This window comes from Tamandua tetradactyla, chromosome 23, assembly GCF_023851605.1.
Source record: "Tamandua tetradactyla isolate mTamTet1 chromosome 23, mTamTet1.pri, whole genome shotgun sequence".
Lineage (NCBI taxonomy): Eukaryota > Metazoa > Chordata > Mammalia > Pilosa > Myrmecophagidae > Tamandua > Tamandua tetradactyla.
In genome coordinates, this window is record NC_135349.1 from 37875733 (window position 1) to 37890971 (window position 15239).

General features: G+C 49.2%; 1 protein-coding gene across 4 annotated transcripts in view; it reads right to left on the reverse strand.

Annotated features, from left to right (window-relative positions):
• The window catches only part of MYH11 (myosin heavy chain 11), a 140645-nt gene that overhangs the window by 4054 nt on the left and 121352 nt on the right, over window positions 1-15239 (reverse strand). For all 4 annotated transcript variants that reach the window (XM_077141662.1, XM_077141661.1, XM_077141664.1 and 1 more), the window contains 13 exons: window positions 12650-12856; window positions 10983-11087; window positions 10740-10892; window positions 10228-10476; window positions 8411-8623; window positions 7862-8074; window positions 7440-7601; window positions 6902-7030; window positions 6505-6593; window positions 5930-6053; window positions 5000-5208; window positions 4308-4416; window positions 4051-4223 (listed from right to left, as the gene is read on the reverse strand). In XM_077141662.1, coding sequence (XP_076997777.1) covers window positions 4051-4223; window positions 4308-4416; window positions 5000-5208; window positions 5930-6053; window positions 6505-6593; window positions 6902-7030; window positions 7440-7601; window positions 7862-8074; window positions 8411-8623; window positions 10228-10476; window positions 10740-10892; window positions 10983-11087; window positions 12650-12856 — 2135 coding nt within the window. The remainder of the gene's footprint in view (window positions 1-4050; window positions 4224-4307; window positions 4417-4999; window positions 5209-5929; window positions 6054-6504; window positions 6594-6901; window positions 7031-7439; window positions 7602-7861; window positions 8075-8410; window positions 8624-10227; window positions 10477-10739; window positions 10893-10982; window positions 11088-12649; window positions 12857-15239) is intronic.

Sequence of the window (15239 nt, forward strand, 5' to 3'; positions counted from 1 at the left end):
AAAATGCAGTTTTTTAAGTTAAAAAGAAAAGGTCTATACTTCAGAACTTCTTTTAAGAAGGCAGTTTGCTTCTTTCCATCATGCATACCTGTTCAGGAAGGTAAAAGGTATTTGAGTAAGCTACTCCAAAATATCAGTGCTGGAACAGAAGCTAAAAAGTACCAGGCAAGGAACCTGCGGTGGCATCTCACTTTATTAATACTTGGTCATTATCTTTTATGCCTCTTGCCAGAGGTAGCAGTGGAGGCCTTTTGCGGCTCAGGTTGGATATGACTGGCAACGTGGCAGACAAATGTACACTGATCAGGCTCTAAGCACAGCCTGTGTGGAGACTTTTCTGGCTGATAAAATTGTGTAGAACTTGCTTGGCATTCCGTGTTTGCAGAAGAGCTGGCTAGGTTTGCCACCTTCGGGCAAGGCAGAGAGGTATGATGTGTCTTCACACTCCATTATCTGTAGGTTCTGATTAGGACAGGTGAGAACCGTTTGCTCAGTACTGGCCCGTGTTGCCTGTAAGAAGTGTCATTTGTCTGGAGTGAACCCCATAGGAGATGCTTAGGGTGCTAAAGAAATCCCAAGAAAAGGGAGCAGAAACAGCAGGTGGGAGAAAGAACTGAAACAGCTGACTGTTCCCACCACTCAGCCCAGCCACTAAGGAGGGTGGGGGACCCAGGTACCAGCAGACCTCATGCTGAGAGCAGCTCTTGATCCTGGGAGCTGCTCCCGGCCCTGAGAGGTTAGGTCTGGTTCTATTCCATCATGTGGGGACCCACAAGCCCCTCATCTCCAGAGCTGCAGCCCCTTTCTGAAGCCCTGAACCAACTGCTGTCTTCCCTCTCTGCACAGGGGTTGGGTTTTCACTTTGCCCCATGCAGTGGTCCCCAAAGTGTGGAGCCAACACGCTCACTGCTTTCAGGTGCTTCCAGGGCATGCCACTGAATAACTGAATTGCACATTGAGAAAAGTATTCTGTTTTCAACTCTCTTAAAATGCTCTGATCATGCCAGAGGGGGTCTGTCTGGTACAAATGTCTCTTCTTTCTCCATTTTTAATTGATAAGCCATAGTAGCTAAAACTCAGTATTGTTTGTTTCCACTGTATTTTGTTGCATTGTCACCTGAAAATGCAGATGATGCTAGTTCAGTTGGTAAGTATTATTTGCAAAAAAAAAGATTTATGTATGATTAAAACAATTATGTTGAAAGAAAATATTGTGTCAGTAGTACTGGTAGTAAGAGGCTACAGCAAAATGACAACGGAGGCATAAATATCACCCATAAGGATTGACGGTTTACTGTGTGTCCAGTACTGTCCTAGATGCTGGGGATGAATAAGACAGAAACTCGATGCTCTTGGAGTTTACAGACTGAAAGGGAAGATATCAGTGAAATAAATAAGTAAAATAGATAGCATGTTACATGGCAACAATGGCTTAGAAGGAAAAGACATAGATGGGGATGGAAGAGGGAATGGCAGAGGGTACGGTTGGAGATTTTAGACAGTCTGACTTTGAGTAAAGACCTGAAAGGAGTGAGGGAGGGAACCAGACTTACATAGAGGGAACAGCCAGTGCAAAGGCCATGAGGCCATGTGTGAGGAGGTCAGAGACATACATGATTTAGGAGGCCGTGGCCACAGATCACAACTGGACTCAAATCATTGCAAGAACCTTGCTTTGGCTTGGAGTAAGACAAGCCATTGGAGGATACTGAGCGAGGGAAGTTTCTTTTCATTTTAACAGGATCCCTCTGGCTGCTGTGTTAGAATGGCATGGAAGAAGAGGGAGGCTGTGAGAGTAATCTAGATGAGAACTGACAGAGGCTTGGACCAAGCTGACAAGTGGCTGGATTCTGACATATGGTAGTTTTAAGGGAAAGCTGACTAGATTTTCTGACAGATCGGATATGGAGTGTCAGGAAGAGAGAAGAATGAAGAATGACTGAAGTTCTTGGTCTAAGGTAATGGCCATTTCACGATTCCAGTTGCTGAGCTGGGGAGGGTGGTAAGAAAAGCTGGCCTGGGGGAGAAGGGCTAAATGAGAGTTCAAAGTAGGTGTAAGGTGTAAGACATCTGCTGGACAAGGGAAATGTGGGGCAGGTCTGGAGTCAAGGGAAGAGGTCTGGGCTTGAGATGTCGACATGGAAGTCATCAGCCACAGTTGGAGCAGAGTCAGAGACTAAAAGAGCCAAGGAGGATGCTTGGGGCGCCAAATGTCATGAAGGTCTTGAGACGAGGAGGAGCCAGCAAAGGAGTCAAGAAAGACTGCAGGAAGGTAGAGGGAGGCCAGGTGAAGGAAGTGTCAGAGAAGGAAGGGATCTGCTGCTGCTGAGTCAGAAGAGGGCAAGGACTGACCACCAGACAACCACATCCGGGCCACTGGGAGAGTGATGGAGGTTAACAGCCTGGCTGGAACAGGGTTAAAAGAAAGTAGAACTGAAGAACACAACTTTTCCAATAGAGTTTTGCTGGAAAAGGCATCAGGGAAGTGGGACTAAGTAGGTTTTTAAGCTGATGGAATGAACCAGTGAGAGGGAAAACCTTGTTGCAAAGGAAAAAGGTAGGGATTTCTGGAGCCATGTCCTTGAGTAGACAAGAGGGGCAGGTCTCATGGAGGCATGGACCTTAGTTGATGCTGGGCTGTTCCTCACAGAAATGCGAAAGAAGCAGAACACGTGGGCACAGATGTAGGGAGGTGGCAGATGGCGCTACTGGATTGTTCCTGTCTTTCAGTTACAAATGCAGGTAGGTTATTAGCTGAGAGTGAGGATGGGGACCGGTGAGAAGTGAGAAGTAGGTACCTGGGAGACCTGGGTGGGGTGGGGCACGAGGCCCAGGAAGCACGGAGTGAGGCCTGCTTGATGTTAGCAAGCAGCAGTTAAGGTGGGAAGCAGCACCGGGGTCATCTGTTCTCCTGCCACTTTCAGTAGCAGATGTGGAGAAAGTGGGAAGCTGAATTTTACTAGAGCTGCATTTTAGCCATGTGAGTCCAACAAAGCAAGTGGCGCACCAAGCTGCCGAGGGTATGAGAAAGGAGGGGATGTGATGATTCGCCATGGGCGTGAAGCTGGCTGCTGAGAGGATGAGTGTGTCAGTGTCATCAGAGGAAATGAATTTGAAGAAAGGTATGGAAGGCTTATGAGATGCCTGATTCTAAAATTAAGAAGGCCCAGAGTTATTGGTCGTGCCCGCAGGAGTGGCAAGGTTGTGGTGAACAGAAGCTCGAGGATCCTAGAGGATGGACAATCCAGGGCTGCAGGGGAGTTGGTGGTGAGGACAGCTGACTGCTGCAAGGAAGGGGGGTAGGGAAGAAGCAACCCTAAGGAACAAGGGAGCTGCAGACCCCACCTTCAGGCTGAGGGATGAGGGTGAGGGAGAGAAAAGAGCCCACATCAGGGAGAGCAGGATTCTCATCCACAAGATAGCTGTGCCTCCAGGGACATGAGGCCATGTCTGCTGACAGTTTGGGTGGTCATGATTATGGAGTGGGGCTGGAGGATGCTACTGGCATCAGTGGGTAGAGACCAGGGATGCTCAGCATCCTAATTGTGCAAGACAGCCCCCCCCCCCCATACCCCAGCAAAGAATTATCGGGTCCAAATGTCTACAGTGCTGAGGCTGGGAAACCCCAAATTAGAGCAAGAAGGAGGAGGGAATTCTCAGAAGAGAGGTAAGGAGGGAGAGGTTCTGAGTTGTCAAGGACGGAACGAAGGAAAGGTTTTAGGAGATGGGGGTGTGGTGTCTCATTCTTTTTCCAGCACAGTGGAATGAGAAAGTTTTAGAGAAGGAAAGGTCCTTGGGTGCAGGGCCCTGGGCTGCCTCATGTCTGTGCCAGTGCCTGGTGCAGATGGTGCTTGGCCAGTAACAGTGCACAGAGAGGAACCCTTGGAAGAAGGAGGGCTTTGGGGAGAAGAGCCATTGGCACCAAGGCCTTGACTCACCTGAATACTTCAGGCAGCCCCAAGAACCCAGCCTCCCACTCCCCTCCCTCAGCTTCCTGGGGCTGGGGCTGGGGCTGGGGCTGGGACTGGGACTGGGACTGGGCTGTGTTACCTGAGCTTGCTCTTGAGTGCGTTCACCTCCCGGCCCATGGCCTCGTTGCTCTCGGTAGCCTCATCCAGCTCCCGCTGCAGCTTCCTGCGGTTGGCATTGATGCGCTGGGACTCTTCCTCCGCCTCCTCAAGCTGTCTCTTGAGCTGCTTGACCCTCGTGTTTCCTTTCTCCGCCTACGCAAGCCAGGGATCAGGGAGGCCCTGAGGGGGCTGGGAAGTGGGGCCGTGAGGGGTGGGAGAGGCTGGGCGCAGGGTTACCTGCTCCTTGTACTGTTCTGCCATTTTGCGCTCATCCTCCACCTGCAGAAGGATCTCCTTCAGCTTCTTGTCCTTCTGCTTCAGTGCCTTGGCAGCTGCCTGCTTATCTCTGCACACATTGAAAGAAGTAGGGAGATGATTTCAGATGGTGGGGGGAGGGAAGGGGCTTCCCTTCCAGGGTATGTACAAGCCAGACACAGCATCCTGCTCACTGAGAGCATGATTTCCAGGCCCCAGTCAGGACTCAGCCCTAGAACAGGTCGGGATCCTTGAAATCTGATGGCTACAAAGGTGCTACAACTCTTAACTTCAGTCTACCATAATTAACAGTGAAAAGCCTTCCCAAAACCATGCATACAGCATATCTTAACATGTTGTCACTGCAAGCACAGGTTAGGAAAAGTTAATGGTACCCCCCCAGGAAGGCTAGCCAAAGTCACCAGGGACAGTCATGAGATTAACAGCAGCTGACTTTTTAACGGCTTCCTCAAGGGCAGGCATAGGTCTTGACTTTGTCTCCATTTAGTTCCCATGATATACCTGCACATAGTTACCCCTGTATTTATATTCCATAAACCAATGCTCAAAGAGGCTAGCTGACTTCCCCAGCACTTTCTTGCCACTTATGCCAAATTGGGATTGGGATTGGGACTCCGGCATGTCACAGGAGGTGGGGTGGAGGCAATGGGTACCTGGCCTCCTGCTCCAGCTGCTCCTCCAGCTGTGCAATCTTGGCCTCCAGAGAGGAGACAGTAGACTTGAACTTGGATTTGACTGCCCCTTCCACTTCCTGCAGCTTACTCCGGAGCTCCTTGTTCTGCCGCTCCAGCTGCTGCCGCGCACTCTCATTTTTCTGGGCTGTGCTACGTTCCATGGCCAGCTCATTGCTGAGCTGCTCCGCCTAGGGAGGAGGGACAAGGTCAGGAGGTGGAAGGCAAGGTCATCCATCCCTGCTCTCTAGCCTCTGTTGGCCTCCACAGAAATCCCTGGATCTGCAGCACCCTTCCCTCCTCCCTGTTCTCCAGCCAGCCAGCTCCTGGACTTCCTTAAAGGCTCAGCTCAACAGGTACCTCTTCAGGAAGGTTTACAATGCTTCCCATGCTCCCTCCCTGTCTGCAGCCTTCTGGCCCTTGCATCCTCTCCGCCCTAGACTGGGAGTTGCTTTAGCTCACATAACGTGTCCCAGTGCCCATCACAGAGTGGGCCCTCAAGAATACCTTCATTCCATAATGGTCACTGGGGCTCACTCCAACACCTATGGCTTGGAGCTGGTAATGAGCTGGGAAGAAGAAAGTCAGGAGTCCTTTTGCCCAGACACATGGAACCCAGCACAGGGAGCCAGAATAAGCTGGCAAACAAACCAGGAAGTACAGTCTGGTGGCACTGAGTGTTCTGAAGATGGCAGTGACTGGGTTTGAGGGGATGCCAACCAGAAGAGATGCGAGGCAGCTGGAGCCCTGTGCCTCACTCTCCCAGCCACCACCCCAGGCCCAATGCCCAGGAGGCCCACAACGCCTCTGACTGCACTGGGCCTGGTTTTTAAACTCATCCCTGCACCAGGGGAGTTCCAAGCCACTTGCTGCTCAGGCCCCCACCCGGACTCTGGCCCACTCCACCCTCACCTGCTGTGTGGCTTTCCGGACCCGGTCGTTCATGGTCTCCATATTGCCTTGCTCTTCCTCCAGCTCCTCCTCCAACTGGGCAATCCGGGCCTCCAGGCGGCGCTTCTCATCCTGAAGTGTGTTCCTAGGGGAGAGGAACGTCTGGGGCCTCCCCCCTTACCCTGGCTCAGAAAAATGCCCCTCTCTGGATGAGCAGGGCCTCAGAAGTACCTTCACCAAGGCTCAGAGAGGATTAGAGGACTTGTCCAAAGCTACACAACTAGTAACTAGGGAGCTGGGACTCATGCCCAGTGTGTCAGGCCAAAGCAGTTGAGTGAGCGAGGACCTACTCTCTGCTCCCTGACTTGCCAGTCTTCCCCAGCCTTCCCACCCCGTCTTCATTCAGAATGAGTGACACTGGCCATGCCTCCAAAGAGGGACATGAAGACACTGAGAAAAAACTTCTCCCCACTGTGGATCTGAGGGTTCCCCCTCATCAGCATTAAGACAGGGCCCAGGAGAATGTTCTAGGAGGTGCATCTCACTTCATCTCCTAGAACATCCTTCTCCCCATGGGCACAGGGGTGGGGCCTTACCTTCCTAACACGCTACTGGCCAGCTCCTCAGCCAGCTCCTCCTTCTCCAGGTCTGCCTGTTTGCGAGCCCTTTCAGCAGCAGCCAGATCCTAGAGGGCAAGGTGGGAGGGAAGGGAGCCTGTTGTCTGCAAGGGAGGAGTGAGCCCACCTGAGAACCCACCCTCTCCTGTTACCAGGCCCCAGTCATCTCTACGGCCACCCTTGAAAGTGACTGCTTCTCATCTGAGCTCAGGGGAGCCCCTCAAATACATGAGAGAAAAAAGGATGTATCTTTCCACTCGCTTACTATGGGATTCACATATCTAGAATGTTGGGCAAGGGAAAGGAACCCATGAGTGCATCTCTGGGGTGCTGAGATGATGTCCCCACTAAGGCCCTCGTATCAAGAAGCCTTTACCTCTTGTAGTTGCATGAGATCTGCTTCTAAGCTCTTGGCTTTCTTCTCATTCTCTTTGGCTGTGGCAAAGATCTCCTCTCGGGAGGCACGTGCATCATCCAGCTCTCTCTGGAAGTCCTTCATCTGAGCCTACATGAATTAGCAGGAGGGACAAGTTAAGATGGCCTTACCCAAATTCTCCTGCTCAACTTTCCATGCCAACCCCTTAGATTTTCCTCAGTAAACCACAGAGAAGACCCTGTTTGCAGGCATTGTCTTCAGCACCAGGTGATCAGGTGGCTGTTTTGGGGACACTGTTCTGGATGGGCTTAGCAGACCCATCTATCGACTCAGGGAGCTGAGCCACTGATCTGATCTGCAGGCAATGGCCAAATGCCTATGAATGGTGCCCAACCCAGGGCAGGGAACAACCACCAAAAGCTAGTGATGGAAGGACACCAGCTGAACTGGCACCAATGTATTGGCAGGCCCACTGCTTCCTGCTGCTGCTGACATAGCTGGTCCACGGCAGCAACTCCAGCCTATGCCCGTAACTCACCTGCAGTTTTCGAAGCTGCTTGATGGCTTCTTCCCTCCCCTTGATGGCCGAGTCAGCCTGAAACTCCAGGTCTTTCAAGTCCCCTTCCAGCTTTTTCTTGGCCGCTGTTGCCAGTGCACGTTGCTTTCGCTCATCTTCCAGTTCCGTTTCATACTCATGCAGCTAAAAACAGAAGAGAGATATGTGCTGCTTGGCTGTTTCTGGGGGGCTGGCTCCAGCTTCTACCAAGCTCCCATATGCATACAACTCTTTCAACCATCATAACCACTTGCAAGGTAGGTTTTCTCAGCCCCACGGTACAGGTAAAAAAATAGAGTCTCCATGATACCAGTCAGTGTGAGGGTGAGGCATGAGTGAGGCTACCCCTTCTCCCGACTCACCACAACCCCTCCCATTCCTCCCTACCCCCTGACATCTACTACCTGTCTCTGGAGCTGCCTCCTCTTTTCTTCATTCTGCTCATCCCGGGCTTGGAGATCTCGCTCAAACTGGCCTTTGAGGGCCTGCATGTTGACCTCTAGCCGCAGCTTGGCATCCTCTGTGGCCTGCAGTTCATCCTCCAACTCTTCCAGCTGGGTCTTCATCTCCTCCATCTGGGTTTCCAGGGCCCGTTTGGACTTCTCCAGCTCATGGACCTGACCAGCAGAACAGGCAATACCATTTACTTGAGCGTTGACTTCGTTAAGAAGATCAAGAAACCCTCAATGTGAGGGCCCTTGCCTGCATGCAGGGGGTATGACCAGGTAGCAAGGTGGCTCCCTGAGAGCTCAGACTGGAGTCTTCCCCTCAGACCCTGTCCTCAACTGCTCTTAAACCACTCTCACCTTTGCATTGCCCAAGGAACTGCCTTCAGTTCCCAATCATGACTAACTAAGAGGCACAGGGTGAGTCCCGCACTCCGTATAGTTATAAACAGCAGAGAGTTGGGCTGATGAAATGTGTACAAGCAAAGATGATAACAAGCAACTTACGTTCTTGCCCACATCATCCTTGGAGCTAACCAGATCTTCCATTTCAGCTTTGAGCATTTTGTTGGTCCTCTCGAGCTCTTCTTTGGCTTCCAAGGCCTCTTCAAGGGCCCGAGCCAGGGATAAGGCCTTGGTTTCCTTTTCCCTAGCTTCCGCCTCGGCTCTGTCCCTTTCATCCGCATATTTGGAAGAAATGTTTTTCTCTTCAGCTAACAACTACAAAACAAGATCCATCAGCAGGCATTTGTGAGAAATGCTAGGCATGTCTGAGGCTTGGCTTCATTTATTTACAAATATGAGGAAGAAGCTTGTGTTCCCTTGAATTCTCCAAGTGAAGGTGTAAGCAATTTAGCTATCTATGGAAATAGTTTATAATATTCATGGTTTCTGACTTCTACATCAACCTTACACAGAGCCCAAATCAGCTGACTCCTTGTGCTTTGAAACTACCAAAGTTGCCCATAAGTGGGTAGAACATTCTGCTACCAAGGTCAGAATGGCATATAATCCTGTCAGAGGCTAATTCTTTTCTGATATCATGACCACAAGTAACTATCTCATAGAAGCACCCTGTCAGTCAGAGCAGGGCAGAGTACGTGTATGGATGGACCCGTATGCATTTTCCCTTCTTGCAGAAGCAACTTGAACACATCCTGATGTTAATCTCATCTTCAGACAGACAGAGAAGTGTGTTGTATGTTGTAGTGTCCAAAGACCAGACTTCCAGAATTCAAAGACAGGCGAGGAACAGGGGTCTCCAAGCAACACAGTCAACATAAAAACCCTTCATTATGCATGACGGGAAATAATAACGGCAACTTCAGGCCCACTACCAGAGAATGAAGCAGCGGATTAGAAGCAGTGAAGACAAACACAGCATAGACAAGGGACACTGACGAAAAGGGGAGAATTGAAAGTGCCATGGGGGAGCCCGGCACTCTGAGGCCATTTGGGGAGGTGAATGGGCTCCTAAGCCCCTGACATTTGGCCTCATGGTACAATCTAGAACCAGATTTTTAGGATACCCTGGGTTACTTGTAAACTAAAGCAGGCTTATTAAATAAGGGTAACATATATTAAAAGTTGGTAAGAGGTTTGGATCATACAAGTGTATACATTTATCCAAACATTAAGATCTGTACATTTCATTATATGTAAATCTTAGCTGAAAAGAAGCAAAACTATGTAAAGAAAAATGAATTCTAGTTAATGATATGCAATGCTGACATACTGAGGGAGAAGTGTAGATATTTTTAATTTGCTTTAAAATGCATCCAAAAGGACTGATTGATAGATACAGTGCATCCTTAGGAACAAATATTTTAAAGCAGGTGCAATAAAATGTTAACCAAGGAATCCTGGTGGGTGGTACACAGGTGTCCCCTGTACAAGTCTTTCAACTTTGCTGTGTTTCTTATATTTTTCATAATGAAATGTTGAGGAAAAGTAGGTAAAGAGCATAAACTTCAATTTGCTTGGAATACTCAGTAAGCACTCCATAAATGCATGTGTGAATAAAATAAAGGAACTCCCTTCCTTCTCAGGATGAGAACTGTAGGCATCACTGTGATTGCCCATGGCCCTGAGATGGTGCTGCACAGAGTGGCCCACCCCTCCGGGTTCCCGCCGCTGTCCTCACTCTGCTCTGCTAGCCCTACTGTTTCACAGCCACACAGAGCAAGATAGCCTTCCACTGCTTCTGGCAAAGCAGAGGATGGGACCTGGCCACACACTCGCCAGCCACCTCTGATGCTGGACTTGCACCACCTGGACTCCCCACCCAGTGTCCCTGAACAAAGCTGAGGACACGTGGCCCCTACCTGATCAAACTTCTTCTGCTTTTTCTCCAGGTTGGACACCAGTTGCCGCTGGTTGTCCAAATCGACGACCAGGTCATCCAGCTCCTGCTGAAGCCTGTTCTTGGTCTTTTCCAGTTTGTCATAAGCAGCCGCCTTCTCTTCGTACTGCTGGGTGAGGCCTTCAATTTCCTTCTGGAGCTTCTTCTTGCCCTCCTCCATGGTTTCCACGGTGCTGGCAAAGTCCTGCAGCTTCTTTTTGGAATCAGAGAGCTGGAATGGCAGTGTGCAGGGGAGGGTTGAGAAGTGGGCCTTGAGTGGACCCCATTCCGACCCCCAAACCCTGCAAAGTGAAAACCACTTTTCCCTCGTTGAAGATATCCAATAGCAGGGCTAGGCACAGTAAGCCAAGCAAAGTGGCACCCATGTTCTACGCTTAGCAAAACATCAGAGCGTATGCCCTCCATGCAGGTGCCCTAGGCCCAGAAAAGACTTTGAGAAGACCCACGACTGAAGCAAGGCTGTGTGGCCAGCACCTGTATGTTGAGAGTTGAGATGTGGCGTTCCAGGTTCTGCTTGGCCTCCATCTCTTCGTCCAGCTGATCCTGCAGGCTGTTCCTCTCATCCTCCAGCTGGCGGAGCTTGGTGGACACGTTGAGCTTCTGCCGTGTTTCTTCCTGAAGCAGCTCCTATGAAAAGGACACACAGAGGTCCCAGGGACTCATCCCCAGAATGCTCGTGCACCAGCACCTCCCTGGATGGTATGGCAGAGTACCCACCTGAGTGTCCTGGAGCTGGGACCCCAGAGATGCCACATCCTTGGCCAATTTGATGGCCTTCCCCTCCGCCTCGTTGAGCATCCCTGTGACACTCTCCACTTCATTCTGAGGGTGCAGAAAGCCTGTGGTTAGTCAGGACTTCTAGGACAGGATCCCAGCCCTCAGGAAGAGGAGCCTTTTTTACCAGGACATATCACACCCTCATGTGACAAGACTTGTATCCATTGATTGAGAAAATGCCCATGAAGGTGTGGAACTTCTACAATGATATCTCTGTGGCCCCTAGAGAAGTCTGGCCAACAACCTGAGATCCTGATTCAAGGCTCTCTGGTTCCAAGAACCTGTCAGAGTCCCCAAATTGTGTTGACTGGGCCCTAATCCCACTAACCACATCTAGATCTCTACCAGAGTTGGCAAAGACAAAGCAGCAGGTCTGAGAGCTCAGATGCAGAATGTTGCACTGAACTGACCATTCCCTAACTTAAAGTTGGAGAGGAAAAGCCAGGTTGGCACCTGAACTTCCAAAGGGCCCTGCCCCACCACCTCCTCCCCCAACCCCATGTCTCTGCCTTTTCACTGACTTCTAATGGCCAAAACCAAAAATACAGACACCAAAGGTAAAAGCCCTCTACTATATTCGTTGCCTTTCATCCCAGCCCCTTGTATGTCTGAGACGATCCTTTTGGAGATATATCAGCCCGTCATCCATCCTCTCCCTATTCACAGTGAGGACATAAAGTAGCTCGGTTGTACTCCAATCTTTAAAACCTTCATCTGCTTTTATCAGGATAGCAAAATCACTGCTCTCGACTGCATGTGGAACAATCAACCCCCCCTTTTCCCTAGCCAGAAAGCATATTAAATATTTATCAAAAGCTCAACCATATTCCATGAATGGTAAGACAGGCCAAATTGTCTATTCAAAGCTAAGTCACACCAAAGATTAAAGAGACCAGGTCCTTCCCCAGCTTAAAACCCATCAATGGCTTCCCATCATGCAGCATTAAGATCAGCATCCACATATTAGGCCCTCAAAGGTCCTGGACCACCTGGTCACAGCCTAATTCTGTAGTCCTGTTTGTATTGTGTTTTCCCTTCCAACTTGGCACTCTGGCTGAACTGGCCTTTTTCAATCTTTTCTAATGTTCCTACCCACTACTGGGCCTTTGCACATGCTGTTCCCTCTGCCTAGCAGTCTTCTACTTACCCACCAGATTGCACATCCTTCTTAGGGAAGCCTTCCCTGATGTCCCCCTTCCCATACCAGACCCCTTATTTACATTTGTTGTACCAACTGCCTCACCTTTCCAGCATAATTTTACATTCTTTTGTGTGATTAAAATGATATCTTTCCCTCCAGTAGGCTGGAGCTCAACCAGGCAAGGACAGTGTCTATTTTGTTCTTTGCTGTTGTATCTTAAGATTAAATCCACAACCAGGGATGCAGCAGGTGCTCAATAAATACTTGTTGAATGAGGAGATGAAGGTTTTTAAAGATTAGATCCAACTGGGTGGCCATCTCCTTTCGCCAAGGAATGTAAACTAGAGGAAAGTGACTTGCTTTGCAGCGAGAGGCTTTCCATTGGCTGGGAAGATCCTCATCCCCACAAAACTGGGAGGCTGCACTTGTCTGGTCCCAAAGGTTGCCTTCTGTGTTGCTTGCTTACCTGCAGCTTGTGGACCTTGTCATTGAGCTCGGCACGGACCCGCTCCCCATCGCTGTACTTGGACTGCAGTTCCTGCAGCTGCACCTCCAACTTCTTCTTCTTGTGCTCCACCTCCTGCTTTGCCTGGCTCAGGACCCGCAGTTCACCAGCCAGGTCTGCATTCTCCTTCTCCAGCGTCTGCTTATTCTTGTCTAGATTTGCCTTGGCCTGGCCAAAGAAGTGAGGTGGGGGCGGGGGCAGTGTGTTAAGATAGGAACTTATCTTAAAACCTGTCTGGGAATCTTCCTCCTTTCTCCTCATTCAGGTAAGTCCAGGGATCTATGCTTGCCACCTCACGGGAGGGACGTGGCAGGTTGGGAAATCTGCCCCCATCAGTAAGACTTTGGATTCTGCTTTCTTAAAGCTTGGAAGTTGCAAACCAGAATCCCATGAGTTGCATCTAGCGCTGCATATGTCCTGTTTGACCCATTCGGTTCTTTAAAAAAAAAAAAAATTAGTTGCCTACATTTTAATAAAGAAACTTCACATAAATATCTAGATTCCCAGCTTCTCTTAAAAAAATCTAATGTTCTATATCATGACTGTGGTGATGGTTACACCAGTGTGTATATTTGTCAAAATTCATTGAACTGTAACTTAAAATTGGTGGATTTTGCTTTCTATACCTCATTAATTCTGACTTAAGAAAAACAAACCAAAGATCTGAAAATGGGTCTTGCCTTCCTCTAGGGAACAATCAGCCAAATTTGAGTAGTGACTGCCTCTGTAGAGGGGACGGCCAAGACTGCAGTGGGCTACCTATCACCCCTCACTTGTATCATCAAACTTACACTGGCTTTCTGTGACAACACAGCTCCTCTATGCATGTGAGTTTCCCTAAGATAAAAGCAATTGGGACAAAAGCAAGAGCATGAAGGAACCTTCTCCCAGGGCTATGGGGAGGAAGAAAGAAGCAAGAGAGAAGTATGTAGGTCCCCAGAGCAGAGGAAATATAACACTCAGCTTTCCCAGAACCCCCAGGAAGGAGCTGTGCAGTGCCCAGGCAGCTTCAGAGACCATTCCTCCACCCCAAGCACAGCCAAGAGCTGCCAGACCCTGAAGGGTCCCCCTGGTGGTAATAATGCTGGGTGATGAGTAAGGACCCTAGAGGGTCTTAGGGGGTCTGGGCTCTCCTGAAACCACGGCCCAGCCTAAGACCCCAGAACTACAGCAAAACTGCAGATACGTTGAGGGGAACCCAGGGAGAACTTGTTTTCCCCACCAACCTGATAAAACCCAGGTTCCAAGTCAGAACCACAGTTGTTAGATCAAATCTAGTCTTTTTCAGTGCACCTGAGCTGGTGGGCAGAGAGTCACAGCTTCTACCTGCATTCACACAGTTGAGCAGCGAAGGCTGGCTGCTGGTGGCATTCATAGCTTCCAAAGACCCTGGCTGTGAATCCTGGGCTTGGGTTCCAACTTCTGCCCACCTCTAATGATTAACAAGCTTAAGGGTTGTCTTTCTGGGGCCTATTCCTCCACCCTTAAAATTAAAAAGGACGTGGATGCCTCACTATTGCCTTCAGGGTTAATTATTTTAGAAGGCTGAAACTGCCTAATCTGGCTCAAAGTATATTCAAATAAAAGGAAATAAATTGAAAGGGGAAATATGTGCCAAAATTATAACAAACAAACTTGTATTTTCTAAAACATATAAAGGATTGACTAAATGTGTAAGGTGAATATTCAGATTCCACTTGACAAGTGAGCAGGGGACATAAGCATGTGCCTCTTCATTTGGAGGGTGAGAGCGAATGTGTGACACTGTTCAAAGTGCAGTCCCAAAACAATCCCCATCAGAGTTGAGGGTGGGGCATGGAAATCTGCATAGGTGAAATTAAATGAGTTAAGGTACATAAAGCACTTGGGATAGTGTGTGGCACATAAAACGTGCTACATACGGGATGATGATGATGATGATGATGATGATGATCTTAATACACAGTAAAATTTTGGATTCTGATAGAGCAGGTGTGTCATGGTTAGGGACAGGTGTCAACTTGGCCAAGTTGTGGTACCTGTTCATCTGATTGGGCAAGCGCTGGCCTGTCTGTTGCAATGAGGACATTTCATAGGATTAGGTCATGATCACGTCAGCTACATCCACAGCTGATTCCATTTGTAATCAGCCAAAGGGGAGTGTCTCCTGCAATTAGTGATGCTAAATCCAATCATGGGAAGCCTTTTAAGGAGGACTCAGAGGAGACAGGTTCCATTCCTGCTTTGGCTGGTGAGCCTCTCCTGTGGAGTTCGTCCAGGCCATCCATTGGAGTCATGGGCTTCGCAGCCTGCCCTGTGGATTTTGGACTCTGCGTTCCTACGGTCACGTGAGACACTTTCATAAATTTTATATTTGCAAGTGTTCCCTGTTGGTTCTGTTTCTCTAGAGAACCCTAACTAATACATCTTGGTACCGGGAGTGGTTCTTAAGGAACAGAATCTTAAAAATGGGTTTTTATGAATGGTTTTCTACTCTGACTGGGCTCAGAGACACTAAGGACTCTGATTCCTGTAATCAGAATGACACTCCCAATCCATGGACTGAGTTGGC